The following is an 18,484-nucleotide window of genomic DNA, read 5'->3' on the forward strand; positions in this document are numbered from 1 at the left end:
CCAGAGATACAAAGACTCCATCAAGAGCACTCTTGAGCAACTTGTTGGACAGAGGGGAGAAGAAGAAAATTTTGCCAAACTCCTAATGTTGTACCTCATGGGTACAATCCTCTTCCCAAATACCTCATGCTCGATTCCGAACTGGATCGCTGATTATGTCGATGATCTACGTGGGATGTGGCGATACGCATGGGCACAAGCGATGCACAAGTGGCTTATGAAGGACGTTCCACAAGCAGTAGCTCGAGTGCAAGCTAGATGCGCGGGAAAGAAGACCAACACAGGGTATATTAAGGGTTGCTCGGTTGCGCTTAACATCTGGTTTTACAAGCTGATCGGAACCGGAAATAAAGTTCGTTTTGGTAAGATCCCAAGGATGCTGTGCTACGGTGAAAATACTTACTGGAAGCAAGCGACGATAGAAACCATTTTGTCATCTCTCGAAGGAAAAGAGGTAATAAATAATGAACAATATGTTTAACAGTAGTCGTTAATGGTTAAACATATTATTTAGCGTTTAACTGTGTTTATTTAATGTTTAAAACATATTATTAAAAGTTTAAACATTTTGTTCTCTGTTTACGTTTATGCTATAATGTTTAAATATAGTTTTTATTGTTTAAACTGAATGATTTCGCTAAGATTGTTTGGTTTACGTATGTTAGTTTCCTGAGCTGGTTATGGCGAATGCTGATGGAGATATATTTGTTTGGGCCAACCGATGGGTGAATGCTATTACTCCGAAACCACTTGCTCGAAGGCATAATAAGAGGGCAACCTCTTCCGTGCGCGCTGACGTCGTTCTCCTACTTCCAGCCCAACATGCGCACACATTCCTCGACGCCGGAGAAGCCCTCCCCTATCCCGCCAGATTGCGAACCGCCTTCTCCCCCCGGCGACCACGACAACGACAGTCCCCCCGATCGTGGGAGCCCCCTTAACGGCATTAGGCAACGATGTCACTACAACTCTTATGCAAGCATGCCAGATATTGATGAGCGAGTTTCCTCGGCTTGTCGCCCGGGTTGAGGCATTGGAAGGACGGTCACAATCGACTGCGTCGTCCCTCCAAACAATTGAAGCACCCGGGACGGACGAGGCGTCGGAATTTGACGATGACGACATCATCGGGGTGGTTATTCCAAAACGGCCACATTCGAAGAGACTTGCGAAAAAGAGAAAAACAATACTGCCTCTGTATCCACCGCCGGCTGACGATGAAACAATAACAGCACCATCAGCAGCTGATGCTGTTACCGTTGATGATATGGCTGCCACGGTGGAGGAGATCATACATGATGTTGGTATTGGTGCGGTTGATAAGATCGTTGACTCTATTGTTAACGAAATCCCCGATCTGGAGGACCCGGCGGATAACAGTGCGGCATCAAAGATGGACATAATCCTTTGAAGAACAAGAACCAGCTAAGGTTATGTCTCCCATTTATGCTATTACCGTGGCCACGATTGAGAAGATCGTTGACTCGGTTATCAATGAAATCATAATCACGGTGGAACCAACGGCCGACAGTGCCGCATCGAAGGTAGACACAATCCCACAACAATAAGAAGTAAGTAAGGATATGTCTCTGGTTGGTGCTATAGTCGTGTCCACATCGAAGAAAGATGCTGCTGGTGCTGAACACCGACAACCTTCAACAACAGTGTTGCATGCTGATCCCAAAACAGCTGTTGACGAGGGGCAATGGAACGCCACTGCAATTACAACGAGAAATATGATCCTTGCCAATAAAAAATTAGACGAAGTTCAGAAAGTCTTTATTCCGAAGAAGAAAAAATACATTGGACAATCGCGCCACAACAAATACGAACAGGAGTTGATAAGGATCTTTCTCAACTGCACTATGGACAAGTCAATTTGAAGTTTTTATGTTATTGTTTAAACTTATATGTTAACATTTAATTTATATATATATACCGTTTAATTATTTGCAATATCATTTAAGCATTTGCTATATCAGTTAAATAGGTACAATATAATTTAAGTATCTCTGTTACCGTTTAACCACAACACTTTCGTGTGGAAGAACGACTCTCTCAGCACCACACGGTCTAGACTATTCACTCTGCTTGAGGGGAAAGAGATGGTCTCAGGCGATATGATGGACGCTTTCGTATGCATAATACAAAAGTCACTGAGTATAGTGTCATATCCTTATAAAAAGCACGCCTCCATCACACGACCACTAGCGCTGTTTATGTCAAAGCAGGATGACGCACATGAAATCACTATGACTATGATCGGAGATGTCGCGCGCAACTTGCATGATGTTGAAATTGTCATCCTCCCAATAATTATGAATGACCACTTCCATGTTATGATCCTTGACAATAACAAACAAGAATACATGCATTATTCTTCATGCCAAAGCAAGGAGTACGATACAGACGCGTTAGAAATGGTAAGTTGTTTAATAAATTGTGCTTAATTAATAGTGTTTGGTAAATATTCAGTAATCTAATCTAAACTTGTATACCTCCACAGCGGAAGCTATTCGACATTTGTATCGATATGGAGTTCGGTGAGTCGGCGACCGCAACGTACCCACTAGTTCACGATATTGAAACCCCACGACAAAAACAAGGAAGTATCGACTGCGTCGTCTATGTCATGCGGTTTATCGAGCAATTACTCACCGATGAAAAGCTACGGCTACCGCAAACAAACGTCCCTTATCTGAGATTAAAGTATGTTTTCCTGCATACTTAAGGAGGGAGGGCAGATGGCATCATCGACAAAGGGAGGTCTTCGAAAGCGTGTTGATAGAATTCCTTGTTTTTTTGTTTGTTTTTCAAATTAAAATCAGTTTAAATTCAATTCATTGTTTTCGAAGAACATGACAAATTTTGTCAATGTAAATTTACTAGTCTCTATACTTACATATATGACAAATTTAAACGTTAATTCAAATAGTTACATACTGACAATTATATTAAACGAAGAAGATAATGTTTAAATGAAAATGTAATATATTTAAACAGAGAATGACACAGTTAAACAGTAATGAACTTATACAACTAGATAAACATAAAAGAGAAGAATCTTACAATGAGAAAAACTCGTTTTCAATAGGATTCGACAATTTCACATCGTCTGTCTCGACAAGATCGACTACGGCGCATTTGAAGATGGAGTACACGTGACACATCCGCTGGAAGTCGACATCGTTTTCTGTTGGACAAACCGTTTTATATCCATCGGGTGTGATAAACTTCACCCGACACGGGAAACATCGAGATCCCATCGCCACATATCTCAAACTGAGCTAACACCGATTTTTAAGAAGTTAGCGCCGTGAAAATTAGCACTCGAATCGAAGAAATTCTCACCTTATCAGGAAACTGGCAGAATTCAAATCGAACAAACCAAATGAGGAGAGAAGAAGAAGAAGAAAGATTTGACAAAAAAAGCAAACATATGGTGTGATTGGCGCGGTTTTTTTCCCACCATTTTCGTGGTAAAAATGAAATTTCATAACATGGACCCATTTCAAGTGAACGGTAGGGGTAAAAGGGAACTTAAACAATAACGGAAGGGGTGTTCAGGATTTGGAAAAGTTAGAAGGGTTGTTTAAGAATATTTGAAATTCACAAGTGGTAAACATTAATTTTCCTTAAAAAAAACATATTATCTGCATTTTAAAAAATAAAAAAAATATATATGTTTGAAATTAGAAAACAATATTAACAAATTGAGGATTCTTAATAAATTTAACGAATTATTTAATTAACCTGAATACAAAATAAAACATAAAATTTCAAATATTAATTCTAAAAAAAAAGAAAAATACATAAACTCACTCCAACAAAATTCCCAAATTAAATCAAATAAATTGAAATTTGCGTTTTATTTTGATATTCACCCCTTAAAAAATTGTCATATTTGCGGCTAGTGCATGAGTAGCCTTCAAACATTTTCTCAAAAATATGAACTATTGTTTGGGTTTCTTTGCAAAACTAAAACCCAAATCCCAATAATATATAAACTATAACCCTAGCCCGGCGAAGCCCGGAAGTCACCTCGTTGTCTCGCCGCGCTTCTCTCTCGATCGATCGAGCCATGGATTCCGGGAACCGAGGGCCAACGCCGGTGCTCTCGCCGGAGGCAGCGACTCGCTTTGGAGAAGGGATCAGCCTCGTGCTCGCCCGGTGGACGGCGCTTCAAATGGCGGTCCAGAACGGGTGGGGTGGGAGGGAATCTCGCCAAAAGGCTGATAAGCTTGCCTCTGCCGTTCTCTCTTGGTTCTCCAACGACAAAGGTTTGTGTTTTAATCTCTTCTAGCTTCTGTTCTGCGGTTTTTCTTTATATGCTTGTTGATTTGCAATTGAATTATGTGTAATATCTTTCGAATTTTCCGGTGATTCTGAGGGAAAAGATCGAATTTAATTAGTTTTGAGGCGATTTAATATCGAATTGTTGTTGTTGTTGTTGTTGTTGTTGTTGTGATGTTTGGTAATTCCAAGAATTTGTAGTTTAGAGATGATGAAAAAAAATCGTAATTTTGTTTTCTTTAGCATCGAACTGCGTTGTTGATGTTGATTTTCTAATAAGTGCAGAGTTCATGATCTAGAAAACCCCTTAAATTATCAAGTCTTTATATAATAGTTTGCAAAAGAATATTTCTTTAATCTGTTTGCAAAACCCATCAATCTGTTAGCGATCTTTTTGCTCGGCATTTCTATCGATTTTGTAGGTAATTAAATGATGATGCATCTTTTGGAGAGCATTTGGTTTGCGGTCTGAAAATTTGATTGTTTATTTCTTTCCTACTGAGCTAAGTGGTTCATTGATTTATGATGTTAACATGGGCTGAAGTATTCTTATGAGTGTTTAGTTTCGAATGTTTACTTAGTTTAAGTTAGTTTCATTGGGAGTTACTTTTGTTTTTAGGGGGAAAGAGTTCTTAGTTTCCATAGTGACTGACATTGTTGAGTCTTGTTTCTTCATTTCCTGCTGCTGTTGGTTCTGCTGCAACATGTTTTATCAATATTTGTTTGGAAAGGATTTTTTATAATTCTGAATTTTCTACTTAATTGAATTCTTTGTATAGTATAACTAGTATTACAGCTGGAAAGTGTTAATTTCTAAACAGAGGTCAGTGTTTTTTTTTATTCAGGATTTGTGATCTTGATTCTTTTGCTTGTGACACCTATAATGTTGAAAATTATGATTATCAGGCTTATAACATTCTTTGTTGTTGCAGCTCCACTTTATATAGATGATTTGGAAAACATACTGGATGAGAACATGGTGCTTTCCTTCAATACTGAAATCGAGGATGGCAGCGTAGAAGAGGTTCACTCCAATTTCATCTCCCATTTATTTTTATTGGTTGATGCAATTAGAAACTCCTGCCAAGGTTTTTCAATGTTGGACAAAAACAGTTACATTTTTTTATATTCTAATTTTGGATCTTATGTTTGTTAAAATCTGCTAAACAGATTGCTGAGCAATTGATGATTATGCATGAAGACTGTCTGCAGGGAAATTTTGAATCAATTGATCAATTAAAGAACTCTGCTTCCACGAGAAATGCTGCCTCTCAAAGTAGACAGGTACCCTGAAGTTATCTTCTCAATTAATTTCAGTAATTTTCTTTTGCTGGATGTATACATGAGATATTTCTAGTTTATGAGAGCTTTGCATTGTGTTTTGGTTTGACCAAGATTCATTTTAACTACGCAAAATTTTTTTTTTTCAAAAATTTAATCCAAGTCGGTTTTTTCTTTAGCATTCTAAATCAAATGGCAAGCACTGGTTGATAAACATTGGTAAACACACTCTGAACTTCATCTAGCATAACTAGGATAGTGCATGTCTTTACATTATCTTAACATTCACACATGTTTGTTCAACACTTTTGTTAGAAGCGCAAGTTACATTTTCTTCTCAAAACCTTTAAACAATTTTTCAAGAGACTTGTATAGTGCTTTGATGTCAATTAATAATTAATTGCAGGTGGTTAATGAAAACGAGGGTGAGAGTTCAGATGAACAGGTGGACGAAGATGGATCGGAAATGATGGTTGATGAACCAGAACCAAAGGAAGTGGTCCTGAATGAGCCAAAACAACCGAAACAAACACCTGATGAAGAGGGTTGGTTTGTTGTTCCTACCAAGCGTAATCGTGGTAAGAGATGGGCATAATTCATGTCTTGCAAACTCATAGTGCCGGTGAAGTGCTAATATAAATATTTCTTTCTTGCCATTTTGGTTGAGCATTTCTTTACTTGATCTTCACTCTTGTATCCATCCCTTGACTTTTGTGTTTGAAAGGTTTTCATCTTCTCATTTTGGTTGAGCATATCTCTACTTAATTTATACTGGTTTTATTCATCCTTAGGCTTTTTCGTTAAGAGGCCAGTCTTTTTGTGTTCTTTTGCGTCATTGCTTGGAATGGCCCTACTTATATTGTTATTAACATTAAAAGGTTGTTAAAGTGTTGTAAATTGTTTCAGTAATATTCATCTCTTTAAAACAATAGTGTTTCAGTAATAAAAATATATCAACATGATCATAAACCATGAAAACAAAAACCAATCTTAATGGGAAGGCTGACAAATATATATATATATATATTTAATTTATCTTCCAATTTTTCTCTCTTATTTCACAGGACGAGGATTTTGGAACAAGAAGTTGGAAAAGGCAAAAAAAAAACAGAAAAACTGCCAAGATTGAAGTTAAAGCCAAGCACAGCAAAAACTAAAAATTTAAATGTCTACTTTCAATGGAAATAAATGTGATTTTTAAGCAAACAAATATGATCTATCACAAACTCCCCCTCTGTTGTAAATCATTGGCAGCCACTCTATACGGTATTACACTATTGAGCTCAAAGCCTCCAGAACAAATCACTCTATCATAACTGTTTTAACGACCCAAAGAAAAATCGGTTATCAATATGACTATATAACCAGAGAAAATTTGGGGGGGAAGAGTAAAACAAGCTAAACATCCGTTAAAACTAGAGAAGCTACAATTATAACATATGCAAGAAAGAGGAAGGTCACAATCTGAGCAAAGAACTTCGGGTTTTCCCTCAAGTTAGGGCTGGTGACAGATCTGCAAAATAAAAACAACAAAAATTCACAATCATCTCAAGAAGGATGGCAGCCATAATAACGAATGGAAAAAATCCGCTAATGATAAGCATGCCTTGCTATACGCTGAGAAAGTCGGGGGAAGGGTAAACTCTGAACAAAGACGATGCCTGGGCCCGTTAGCACAGCTGTCAATTGGTTCTGGCTCTCACCCTTCAACACAAAAGTATATAGATAGATAAGTGCTTGACGAGAAAACTGATGGTGGTCGGTGCCAAACAATTCGCTATATTCAAATTAAATTTAAAGCCACTTATGATCCCTTAACTTAAGTTTATATTTCGTTTTGGCTTTAAACGAGAAAATCTTGTTTGCTTTGGGCCCTTAATATACACTAGGCAAATGTCACATCCTATTTGAGAGGATCTATTTAGCTCGAGGGCCAAAATGCAAAAGTTTCTATTTGAGAGGCCAAAACAAACAATGACTCCCGCTTCATAGGCCGCCAGAATGAGAATTGATTATACATGACTTTCTAGAATAAAAGAATATACCCAAAATTTACATATCAAAAGATTTCAATTCTCAAATCTTAGTAACTTTGACAGCCAGGAGGCTGGAATAAAAACCCTCATGATTGATGTTCAAGATATTTGCCAAAATTGTTAAGAACATCCTTGCATCTGCCTACTTGAAAGTGTTGCATATGATAGTCAAATAAAGGAAAACAGTGAACTCACTCCGAATATAATTCTTCTTGTTGGATTGGAGTGCTTTAGTTGGAAGCTGATGGTGGTTGTCATGGCAACTATGCAGGCAGCATCAACTACTAGTACTTCATCAACATCAAGAATTTTCTGTACAACTAACAAAAGAATATGCCACCAGAGGACTCACCAATCAGCATATATTAAAGCACAGGATCAAAAATTCACTATCATAATGGAAGTAATTATTTTTCAGCTTTCAAGTTGAAAAACAAGAGTTATAATATGTATAGATGTGCTAGAGCGCTTTTATTTTTACATTTATGAGCATAAAATATCAGCAAGACAAACGCTGAGTGCATGAGTTGGGAAAGAGTGAAAAGTTTGCCTAAAGATGAATATCATCCATATAATTACAGGTGGAAACACGTTACAATCTTGATAATTTTGGTAATTGAAATCAGTAGGTGATATAACTTCCATTTGAAAATTGGCCTAATCATATGATCTGAAACATAATCAAAGGCAAAATACAGCAAAAGCCAAAGGTAACTAGAATCTGAATGTGCTTAGGCTGTAGAAGACTGGGGTGTGTTTGACTCCTATGTTTCGAGTAGTCTAAAAGCAAGTATGTTTTTGGGGTATCAAACTATCATTTGGCAAGATTTTTCACTCAAATGCTAATGAAAAAAATACACTTTTGACGAACACTTCTTTGAAAAGCACTTTGTCTTCTTCACAAAAAACAAAATACAACTCTTTTACAGAAAGCAGACCAAATATGCGCCAAGGACACTGTGAACAATCATAGCCACAGAATGCTCAAAATTGCTTTTGAAATTAGAGGTCTAGTACTAGTAAGGAACAACTTTACTATAATGTTCCCACAATCAACTTTCAGTGGATTGTATGATTTGAGAAAGAAGAATACCGGAAGGTGGTTGAAATGCTGCTGTGAACCCCTTTTTTCTTACTAGGCAGGGTAGCAGCAACAAATTTTCTTAGCTAGCATAGAATGGGGATGAGCACTTAAATTCTGCACAAAGTTAACTTCTCCACTCCTTCAGTTGTGAGTCTTGTGACTATGTTAGCTCCTAGAATCTCTGATGCTATGCTCCGCATATTTAAGCAGTGATTTTAAATCCAGAGGTTAATAGTACTGTGGTAACTGTACAGGGCAGAATTTGGTTTTTTATTTTTTCTAAAAATTAATCATTTACTTGGCTGGAGTCTAAATTATTATTATTATTATTATTATTATTATTATTATTATTATTATTATTATTATTATTATTATTTTCTAGCCTTTAAGTTTCACATTTTGATGTCTGTAGTTATCATTGGTTTGCATGATTACTAAGATATTGCTTTATTTTTTTCCCAATTTAATGGACAATTTCAGGTAAAAACTTGTATCTGATACTTGTGCTGATAGGTCAGAAAAGAGATATCAGATTAACCAGGAAATTGTCTTAATAAAGTCTATCTAAATTGGAAAAATTCCTAAACTCTTTGGAGGAATGCATCACAACTGTTTTGATGCTAAGAATGTTAAGACATAATGTTTCCAACAAACCAATTTAAGAATTGTAACATTGGACAAAGTAAGCCCGATTACAAAGCTTTTAAGATTCTAAACATGAGAAGGTTATGAAGCTAGCCCTCATAATCTAAAGCCACCGTTGATGGCAATACAGATACACATCATCCTACCTTGTGGCATTGGACAATCAACTTGAAGTGGGCTAATGAGGCTTACTGAGGTATCTATGTTAGTTCAAAAACATTTTACTAGATATTTATGAATGCATATTTCAAAAACAATTCTGAAATCATCTGTCAATATTATCAATATATTTTCTTCTCATCCTCCCTCATGGCATTGAACAATCAACTTTAATTGAGGTAATGTTGTTTTGATGAGGCACCTATAGTAAAGCTCAAAAACTTCAGATAGATATTAATAAAAACAAATGAACTATATTCATTGGTAGGAGTATTGAGATAGCTCTATAAAAGATTCAATATTAACTTAGGCATACATCACATGTGATAGCATCATATATGGTGTCAAATTTTGATGACAAAATAATGGCATGAAGAATTAGCATAACGTGAAAACAGAGAAAGAACAATACCAGATCCACCAGCTACCAGAAATGCCAGACCTTGGCCTGACAGCTTTTGTTTCAAAAGTATCTGTAACAGCACAAAAAGGTCATATAAAACGGTGCAAGACCAGAACATGTTGAAGTAAAAGTCTAATAAGGGAGATTTTAATAAAATCGGTGACACATGTACTTCAAAATACCAGAGGATCAAGGGTACATAGTTAAATGGAAATCAGAACATTCAACTAGGTCATACCTCTGTACCAAACACAACATTGCGCGGCCTCTGTTCCGAGATGCTGGTGACAGTGACATCATTAACAGAACAAAGAAACGCATCTGGCTAAAGGATCAAAATCAAAGCAATCATTATCACTGCTATACGTATTCACATGCTATATATTCACATTAAAAAATAATAATAAAGTGAATAAACTTGGAAGAGTTCTCAGAGGTGTTTTAAAAGGCAATGGCAAAAGTCTCAAGAATGTTAAATATATCAATTCGAAGTCCATGTATTTTTACATACACAATTTTACACAAATGGCATATAGATAAAAATGAATGCACAAGGTAGACAAGGGCATTTAGAAAAATGCCCTTATGTCAAACAAGCACAGATTCTATGTTCAAGCAAATAGTGAACCGAAAAATATGGTTCTCAATGGGGTGGATAATCCCCAAAACACCAGAAAAGTAACCAGAACAAGTGTTAGGATGGGTCACAAAACAAGCACACCAAGTAGAGGCCAAGGTCACTTGCTAAGTAGGTCCATTTCGGAGCATGGTTTACCAAGCCAAACTTCAGTAATGGGCACGCATAGAGGCACATTATTGAAATAAACCTCAATCCCTACATAACCAAGTGAGCCCTAGGCCAAAATGTAAAAACTCACTGAGAAGCATGTTTCGATTATGGCATGCAACATGTGGTTCATGGCCCGTGCATGTAACAAACGCCTTCCCCAAAAAGCCTCAAGTGATATTCATTTTTGAACTAATACTTCGGAAGGTAAGCCTTGTGAGCTCCATGGCAAACAAATATTTCAACTATCTCAAACCTCCCAAACAATTAAATGCTGCACATATTATCTAAGTATTATGAAACTAACAAAAGTAACAATCTCCAACTTTAGCCAGAACACCAACTTGTACTTGGATTCCTAAGCCTTCGTTTGGTATTTCATTTTGCAGATCACAGCCAAACCCATCCTACATTGTTATTCAAGGCAAAAACACCCACTTTCCCATCAAAAGAAAAAAATCATCACTAGAGAAAAAAATTATATATCATAGCAAACAACAGATAATCAATTATGAATAAGAAAGTTTTGTTAGAAGCATAACAAACAAATGGTCCATAAGGTACAAATAATGAACACAATCAAAATCATATTTCTACTGTGCAAATGCAAAAATTAAAATTTTCTTGCTGATAATCCTATCTAATTACACAGCAAGTGCAAAACAAACCATGTCATTCACATTGTTCTGCACATTAAAGAATAGCACAGGATAAATGTTTACTCAGTTGTAATTACTAAGACAATCGATCAAAAACCAAAAGTCATGCTCGGGAGAGTAGCATAGGATTAAGAAAGCAGTTTCAAATATCTAACTGTACCTGGCAAATTATTTCTCCGCCAAATCTTTTGCGCAAGTCAATCTATAAAAAAAATACACCAAATTATAACATGAAAATAAATATGAATGGAGAAAAGAAAATTGCATAAATAATTCTGCAAGATGCGGTTTAGTAAATCCACAAGTACATTGTTGATCCTTCAGGAAACTAGAGTTTTAGGAGAACCCTATAACTTTTTCCAGCTTTCTAATGTTTTAGTTTCCCCAGTCTGGCAAGAGAAAATAGATCTGTCTCGTAGACATAATATTAAAAGAAAATACTGGTGGAAGTGGAACCAATATCAATTGCTATTTTCCACCCATGGCTCTACATGCATCATGAAGCTTTTTGTTAAATGCAAAACTTATGTTAAACTCTACAACATAATTTGAAAAATTAATGTAAAATTTTTCCATTATGAGAGGAGGCAAAACAACTTTGCAAGAAAAATTTATTAAAAATTAATTGAAACTAACCGGAAGTATTCGACCAGGGGATGGTGCCGCAATGCCTACAAATCCATCATCAGGACCAGAGTTAAAGAGCACTATACTAGTCAAACTCTTCCCAAAAATCCATTGCCACAGAGCCCCTCTCATTTTCAGGGACATAAATGTTTTCCATTTGAATGGAACCAGACATGTAGCACATTGTACCTGAAAATGAAATGCAATTATTTCATTAAGAGAATAGAACTTATTCAAAAATATTAGTTTATATAGGGCTATTGCTATTGCTGTGAAATATATCCATAGAAAATCAATGCCAAGAGATTTACAGATTTTAACCAAGGGGCCTTTGTCATGGAATGAAGAATTTGGACTAACAGTTGCTTCATATTTTCTAACCATAATAGTCATAGATGTGCAAATTAGCAGCTACAAATGCAAAAAAAAAAAATGTATTGCACATCAAGAAAGGCATAGTTTTCTGTGGCATATAAAGGAAGTTCAACAATCAATTTAAGAGGATTGCTATCAACAAGATATAATAAAAAATCACACAAATCACCCAAAAAAAGAACAAAATGACCATCAACTTTCCTTTATAAATAACAACTATGACATGAACCAAAGACTTACCAGGCTTTGCAGTAACCTTCTCTTGTGATTTCAACATTATCTGACAATAGAAAAACAACGAAAGGGCTTCAATTTAGTAGTGCTTACGTAACAGTTGGATATGGGACTGAAGGCCACAATAGTGCAAACTAAATACCTGAACAATCTGTGATTCTCCACCCAATATTTGGAAAGGTGTTACAACTGCCTGTGGACTCTGCCATTTAAAATGTTGCAGTAGATCAATAAGTCTAATTACAAACAAAAAAACATATAAATATTTTTAGATCATGAAGTAACATCCAAGAACTTCAATATTCTTCTACAATAAGCAGAACCAGTTTCCCCAATCTACATCCTGGCAAACGAAATTATGTGACTTCAAATTTTCCATCAGTTGCTAATATCCTAAACACATTCTCATCACAAAAATAGAAACCATATGCTCAAATCATTACATTCTAAACATCCCATTTAGGCCAAAATTTTCTTTTTCCCCCAGATAAGGATCAACTAAAAAAACACACACACAAGTCTTCTAAACTCACAATCACCAACAAAAAGATAAATTTTCAATTGAAAAAAAAGGGTAATCACTCCACAACTACAAAGCAAGAAATCAAGGAAAAGGAGAATCTGGATCAGAACATGATAATTCAAAGGAGAAAGCACAAATTAGCAACAAAACAATCCACATCCAGCAAATCACATTCTCATAAAATCAAAACCACAAACCACCCCTACAAAGGAATTCCAAATTTCAGATAAAGAAAAAGGCATCAACAAAGAGGATTGAGAGACGAAGATTACTTGGTAGACATAGGGCTGGAAGGCGTAGAGAAGAAGGGGGCGGCCATGGCGATCATATCTCGGCGAATTCTCGTGCTTTCACTTGAAACCCAACAAAGAATCTCGAGAAGCCATCACCTCCAAATTATAACCATTGAGTCTGTAATTAATAGCTGCCACTATTATTGTACAAAGCCCTTGTCTTATTTTTATTTATTTTTATTCCAGTTTAGTCCCTCATATAAAACCTCCACCATTTTCTTTGGGCTTTCAATGAAATTATTTGTGTACCCCTTGACAGTGGGTTGTTACTTAATACAACCTCAGAAAAATCAATTTCGAAGTTTTATATAAATATAAAATAATATTTAACTTTTTGGATACATTTTTTTTTATTGGCCTAATGATGATAAAATTAATCATTGCTCAACTCAAACGTTGAAGGTTTGAAGTTTACTTATAATACATTTTTATATTTATGGAAATAAGTAAGTAAAATTAGACATCAGAATTTATGTAAGAAAATTTGTTTAATAAAAAATTTTATCACTTTTATTTCAAGTTCACTTAAATCATGAACCCTTTCAAAGAATAAAAATCGCAACAAATTTGGGTTTTAAAAACTTCTCGAACCAAACGCGCAACGACAAATTCTTTTAAACGATTGAACGTCGAAGATTAAGTTTTTGTATGCAAATCTGCTAATACACTGTATATGTAAATATATATTAAGAAGATTTTTAATAAATTAGTGATTTATCTATTTTTTAAAATATATATATAATATAAATTAAAAAAATTTGATTATATATGTTGAACCAAAATTGCCATAACATATCACCATCAAATCTAGCTTGTTATCTTGATTGAATTCCAACTTAATGAGGAACAAATGTTTATATCAAAGTCTGCATATTTCAATTGAGGGCATTCTACATCACTGTGAATTTTTATAATTTAGCCTCTCAAGGGTTCTTTGACACAAACTTAATATTTCCCTTGTAGGTGCACCACGCACCACCTTGTGTAAAACCCACAACTTCTTTTTAAATGATAGCATTCTGAAACCAAATTGCTAAGAAACATTAGTCCAAAGATAATTGTCTCCAATTTATTCATATCCTTTAATGAATGTAGAACAACTAAATGTGTTTCGCCAAGCTCCAAATGCATCAATTTCTGACATAAAAATTACTTCGAAAGTTATAGGGATGTGATTATGCTAATGGGAACATTGGGAAGGGTAATAAAATAAAACCGTGTTTCATGGATGAGAATTTATTGGGTTAAGAGAAAAAGTAATGAAAAAGATATATAATAAAAATTACATTTATGTCTTTAATATAAATATGTGAATTTATTTGTTTATAAAATATTTTTAATATTTTTATTTAATTTAATTATTACAATTAATTTTTAAAATTACTTATTTTCATTTAATTAAATAAATTGTGGAGGGTAAAAATATCATTTCACTTTAATTATTATTATCATTAAGTATCTAAATTTATTTATATTAATAATTGATCATTGTGATTTATGAATTAATCATCATAATTATTATAATTCAATATTTGAATTGGTGACTTATATTTGAAATAAATATTTATTTAATATATAACTATTATATAATTATCATAATTAAATATTAAATATTTTAATGTTAATATATTTATATTTAATAAATGTATTATTAGAGTATTATATATTTTTATATATACATATATAGTATATAGGGAGGATAAAAATGGGTATTACATGGCCATTATCCCATCTTTTACCTCCATTTCCCTAGTTTTGGGAATGATGATTACCCACATGCATACTCAAATATGGGTATGCATTGAGACAAGCACTGATTTCTCCAAAGGGGAATCATGGATATAATTTAAATGGGTTGTAAGAGTGCTATAGGATTTGGGATCATAAACCAATATATGAAAAAGTTAAATTTTTAAGCCTTGATAAATTTGAGTCTTTGTGAAACCAGTATTAAATCCAAGAATAAGAACAAAAAAAATGACTTGAAGATCTAATGGCATCAGATTTATTTTGTTATTAAAGTAATTATTTATAAATTTGTCATCTATGGTTCTATATATAAATAAATAAATAAAGTCCTTGTGTTATTTATTTATTATAATTTGCAAAATCTATAAGATAATCCATATGTTATGGTCATCCCATCCTTTTGTTATGGGTCCAACCCATATTTGCAAATATTTCATATCAGCTTATTGCTTAGCGTCGGCCTTTTAAGGCCGTGACTTGCTATGCCTTATTTCTCGTATCCATTTTGGAGATCGATATTAGGTTTCCAAGAGAATTTTCTTTGTGATGGTATCTCTTTCGTTTTGCTACAGCACAACATCGTAAAGGCGATCGCAATCAAAGAAGAAAAGAGAGAGCTTTCAAGAGGCTTGTTATTCTCGGCTCGTATGCAGCTTTGATCAACTCTACGATCGAGGTGATCCTGTGGGATCCACCTTTTGCTCAAATTTGCCAGCCTTTGTTCTCTGACAAGAAGGGCTTTATTTTTGAACGGTCGTGATCATCCTCAGTGTGCTCCGGCTATGTCGTAAACGCAATTTTGGCTTAGATCTGCGCTGATGATTTCTACACTTTTTGCTCTATCTTGATCTCTTATTGTCTCTTGAGTTTGTTGTGGGTTGTGAATCCTTTGTCGATCGATTCGAGGTTCTTTTTGCCTCAATTTATCAATAAGAGAAGTAAAGTGTGGACCTTTGAACGGTCCTGCGGTTTTTATCCTTCACATCGAGCGGGTTTTCTCACGATGACAAATCGCGTGTGTTGTTTGTGATTTATTATGGGTTGATTGAATTCGTAATTGGTTGGTTGTCTTGATTGTTTGACTTTGTGGAGTGCTCAGAGACCTCTCGGGCATCTTTTACAAAAAGTGGTATCGTAGAAAGGGTTTAATTTGTCTACATTGCTGGAGTCGCAGTAAAGAGCCATTCTACGGTAAAATCGACATCAACCAATTATTCTATTCGAGACCTATGACGGAAGACTTGTTATATCAGTAAGGACTCTAGATGACCCAAATTGAAATTGTCACCAATTCGATGGTAATGTCTCTAAACCATCTAAACTCTGATAAGATGGAAGAGAAAAGAATGGATAAAGTTGAAAAAGAAGGCTTTGGGGACTATTAGGCAATGGGTCTGATATCAAGATTTTTTCAACCATGTGTCACAAGAGTCTGACCCATATGATTTAGGGAAGAAATTGGAGGTATTTACGAGCTGGAAGAACGCCTTTCTAATAAAGCTTCTTCTGATTAAGAAACTTGCTAATTTGAAATCGAAAGGCTGGGAAGTTCGCTTCATGAAAGCATCTTGAGCGACTTCCTGCATTACTATTAACAAGTCGACTACCATAAAAATTTGTCTTGACGACGAGCTCGCGCTTTTGTTTCTACTGGAGTTCCTTTTCGCTGCATACTTGGGAAAACCTCGCCGTGACTCATTAGTAACTCCTCGCCTCGGATGGTGTTCTATCTTGATGTCATCAAAGAAAAGCATGTTTAATGAGGAACGAAGAAAGGAGATGGGAGTTGATAATCTCATGTGCCCTGTTGTCGAGAACAGAGGGAAGAAGAGAGAGGGGTTTCCAAAAGGCACACAACCAAGGAGCGTGTCCAAGTCCAGCATGGGAAGAACGTGATTACATGCCATTATTGCAAGAAGCCCGTCATATCAAGAAGTATTGTTTCCGGTCTAAAGGGAACAGAGGGAAGAAGAATCGACTACATAAAGAGGAAGATGACAAAAACACTGCAGCAACAGCTTCTAAGAGTGATGATGATGCTACTTTTGATTTCAGTGAAACTTTCGAGTGTTATCATGTCATGTTGATAGTCTGAGACTCAGAGTGGCTTGTAGATACAGTGTGTTTCATACCATTGTGTTCCTAGAAGGGAGTACTTCATGAACTAGCAAGCACTGTTGGTTTAGGTGATATTCGTGTGAAAGACTATTCTGATCGGATGCATACTGAGCATTAGATCGATGTGCGCCATATCTTGAATCTACGCCTTAATTTGCTGCTCTCCGCTAATGCTGCTTGATCAAGAAGGCCTCCGGACACACATTTGAAATGGCGGCGGAAATCTGCCCAAAGGTTCTATAAATCAAATCAGCATTTCGAGGCGAGCTGTGTCGCTTCCTTTTCTGTACAAGATATATTTGAGTGGCCAAGTTCGAATGGAAATTAATGCAAGCCGAAGTTATAAGTGAATTCTCGACATCTAGGTCATCAAGATCGGGACACATGAGTGATAAGGGTTTGAAAATGTCTAGCAGTGAAATCTCTCTCATTCCCGCAAGTGATACTTACAGCGTTTCTTTCGACCTCCTTGTGGATCATCAGTCCGCAGTGAAAGCAAAGATAGAGCTCTGCTCTTTGGAAGTCTGGCCAGGGAGGTGCAAGCTGGTCGGAGTCATGCGACCCGGCGTCTCGTGGGTCCCATCGATGAGGTGGAGTCAAATGGTGGCAATACAAATACTTTTGCTACCTTTTACTGATGATGCTACTAGGAAAAACTTGGGTTTATACGTTACAAGACCAAGAGCCAAGTGTTTGAGACATCTCCGTAAATTTCATGCGCGCTCAGTGGTGGAGGGAGACGAAAAGAAAAATTGAAGCGCCCGCTCGACAATGGCGGTGTGTGAGTATACTACATGAGTTCGGAACTATTTAAGTTCACGTGAAGGGTATCTCGAGACGTGGAAGACGCCTCGCACTCCACAAACTATAATGGTGTTGCGCAGAGAGCACTGAGCGTAACCATCAGCGGAGAGTGAGATGTATGTTGAAGACGCCCCGACTCTACCGCAAACTCATTTTCGCAGAGGCAGCGAAACTGCAGCCTTTATTCGATCAACCGCTCTCCATCTATTCCTTTGGGTCTTAACATTCCTTAGAGGAGCATGGAAGGGATGTGATCCTACATTCACATCTTAGAGGCCCTTGGATGCAAGCGCATACTTGCATGTGCAGTGAAAGATTCGTGAGGATCAAGCTCGATTCCAAGACGCCTCCCATGTGGTGTGTCGGTTGGCCATGGTGACGAAGAGTACGGGTTCAGCCTCTATGATCCCGTGT

At 36.1% G+C, this 18,484-nt stretch overlaps 1 protein-coding gene and 1 pseudogene across 1 annotated transcript; one reads left to right on the forward strand and one right to left on the reverse strand.

Annotated features, from left to right (window-relative positions):
- The first annotated feature begins 4,035 nt into the window (after nucleotides 1-4,035).
- On the forward strand, nucleotides 4,036-6,326 carry LOC120274513 (pre-rRNA-processing protein TSR2-like). Its single transcript, XM_039281059.1, has 4 exons — nucleotides 4,036-4,280; nucleotides 5,226-5,317; nucleotides 5,464-5,577; nucleotides 5,981-6,326. The coding sequence occupies exons 1-4, from the start codon at nucleotides 4,082-4,084 to the stop codon at nucleotides 6,167-6,169; spliced, it is 594 nt and encodes a 197-aa protein (XP_039136993.1). The 5' UTR covers nucleotides 4,036-4,081; the 3' UTR covers nucleotides 6,170-6,326.
- A 396-nt stretch (nucleotides 6,327-6,722) lies between these two features.
- LOC120274495 lies at nucleotides 6,723-13,425 on the reverse strand (annotated as a pseudogene).
- Nucleotides 13,426-18,484: the final 5,059 nt, after the last annotated feature.

Source organism: Dioscorea cayenensis, chromosome 13 (assembly GCF_009730915.1).
Source record: "Dioscorea cayenensis subsp. rotundata cultivar TDr96_F1 chromosome 13, TDr96_F1_v2_PseudoChromosome.rev07_lg8_w22 25.fasta, whole genome shotgun sequence".
NCBI lineage: Eukaryota > Viridiplantae > Streptophyta > Magnoliopsida > Dioscoreales > Dioscoreaceae > Dioscorea > Dioscorea cayenensis.

What these genes read in the sequence shown, in the direction of transcription:
- LOC120274513 (XM_039281059.1), top strand. Translation starts at nt 4,082, where the DNA reads ATGGATTCCGGGAACCGAGGGCCAACGCCGGTGCTCTCGCCGGAGGCA. An exon ending in TTGGTTCTCCAACGACAAAG is followed by an intron (nt 4,281 to 5,225) that starts GTTTGTGTTTTA and finishes TTGTTGTTGCAG; the next exon opens with CTCCACTTTATATAGATGAT. An exon ending in CTGCCTCTCAAAGTAGACAG is followed by an intron (nt 5,578 to 5,980) that starts GTACCCTGAAGT and finishes AATTAATTGCAG; the next exon opens with GTGGTTAATGAAAACGAGGG.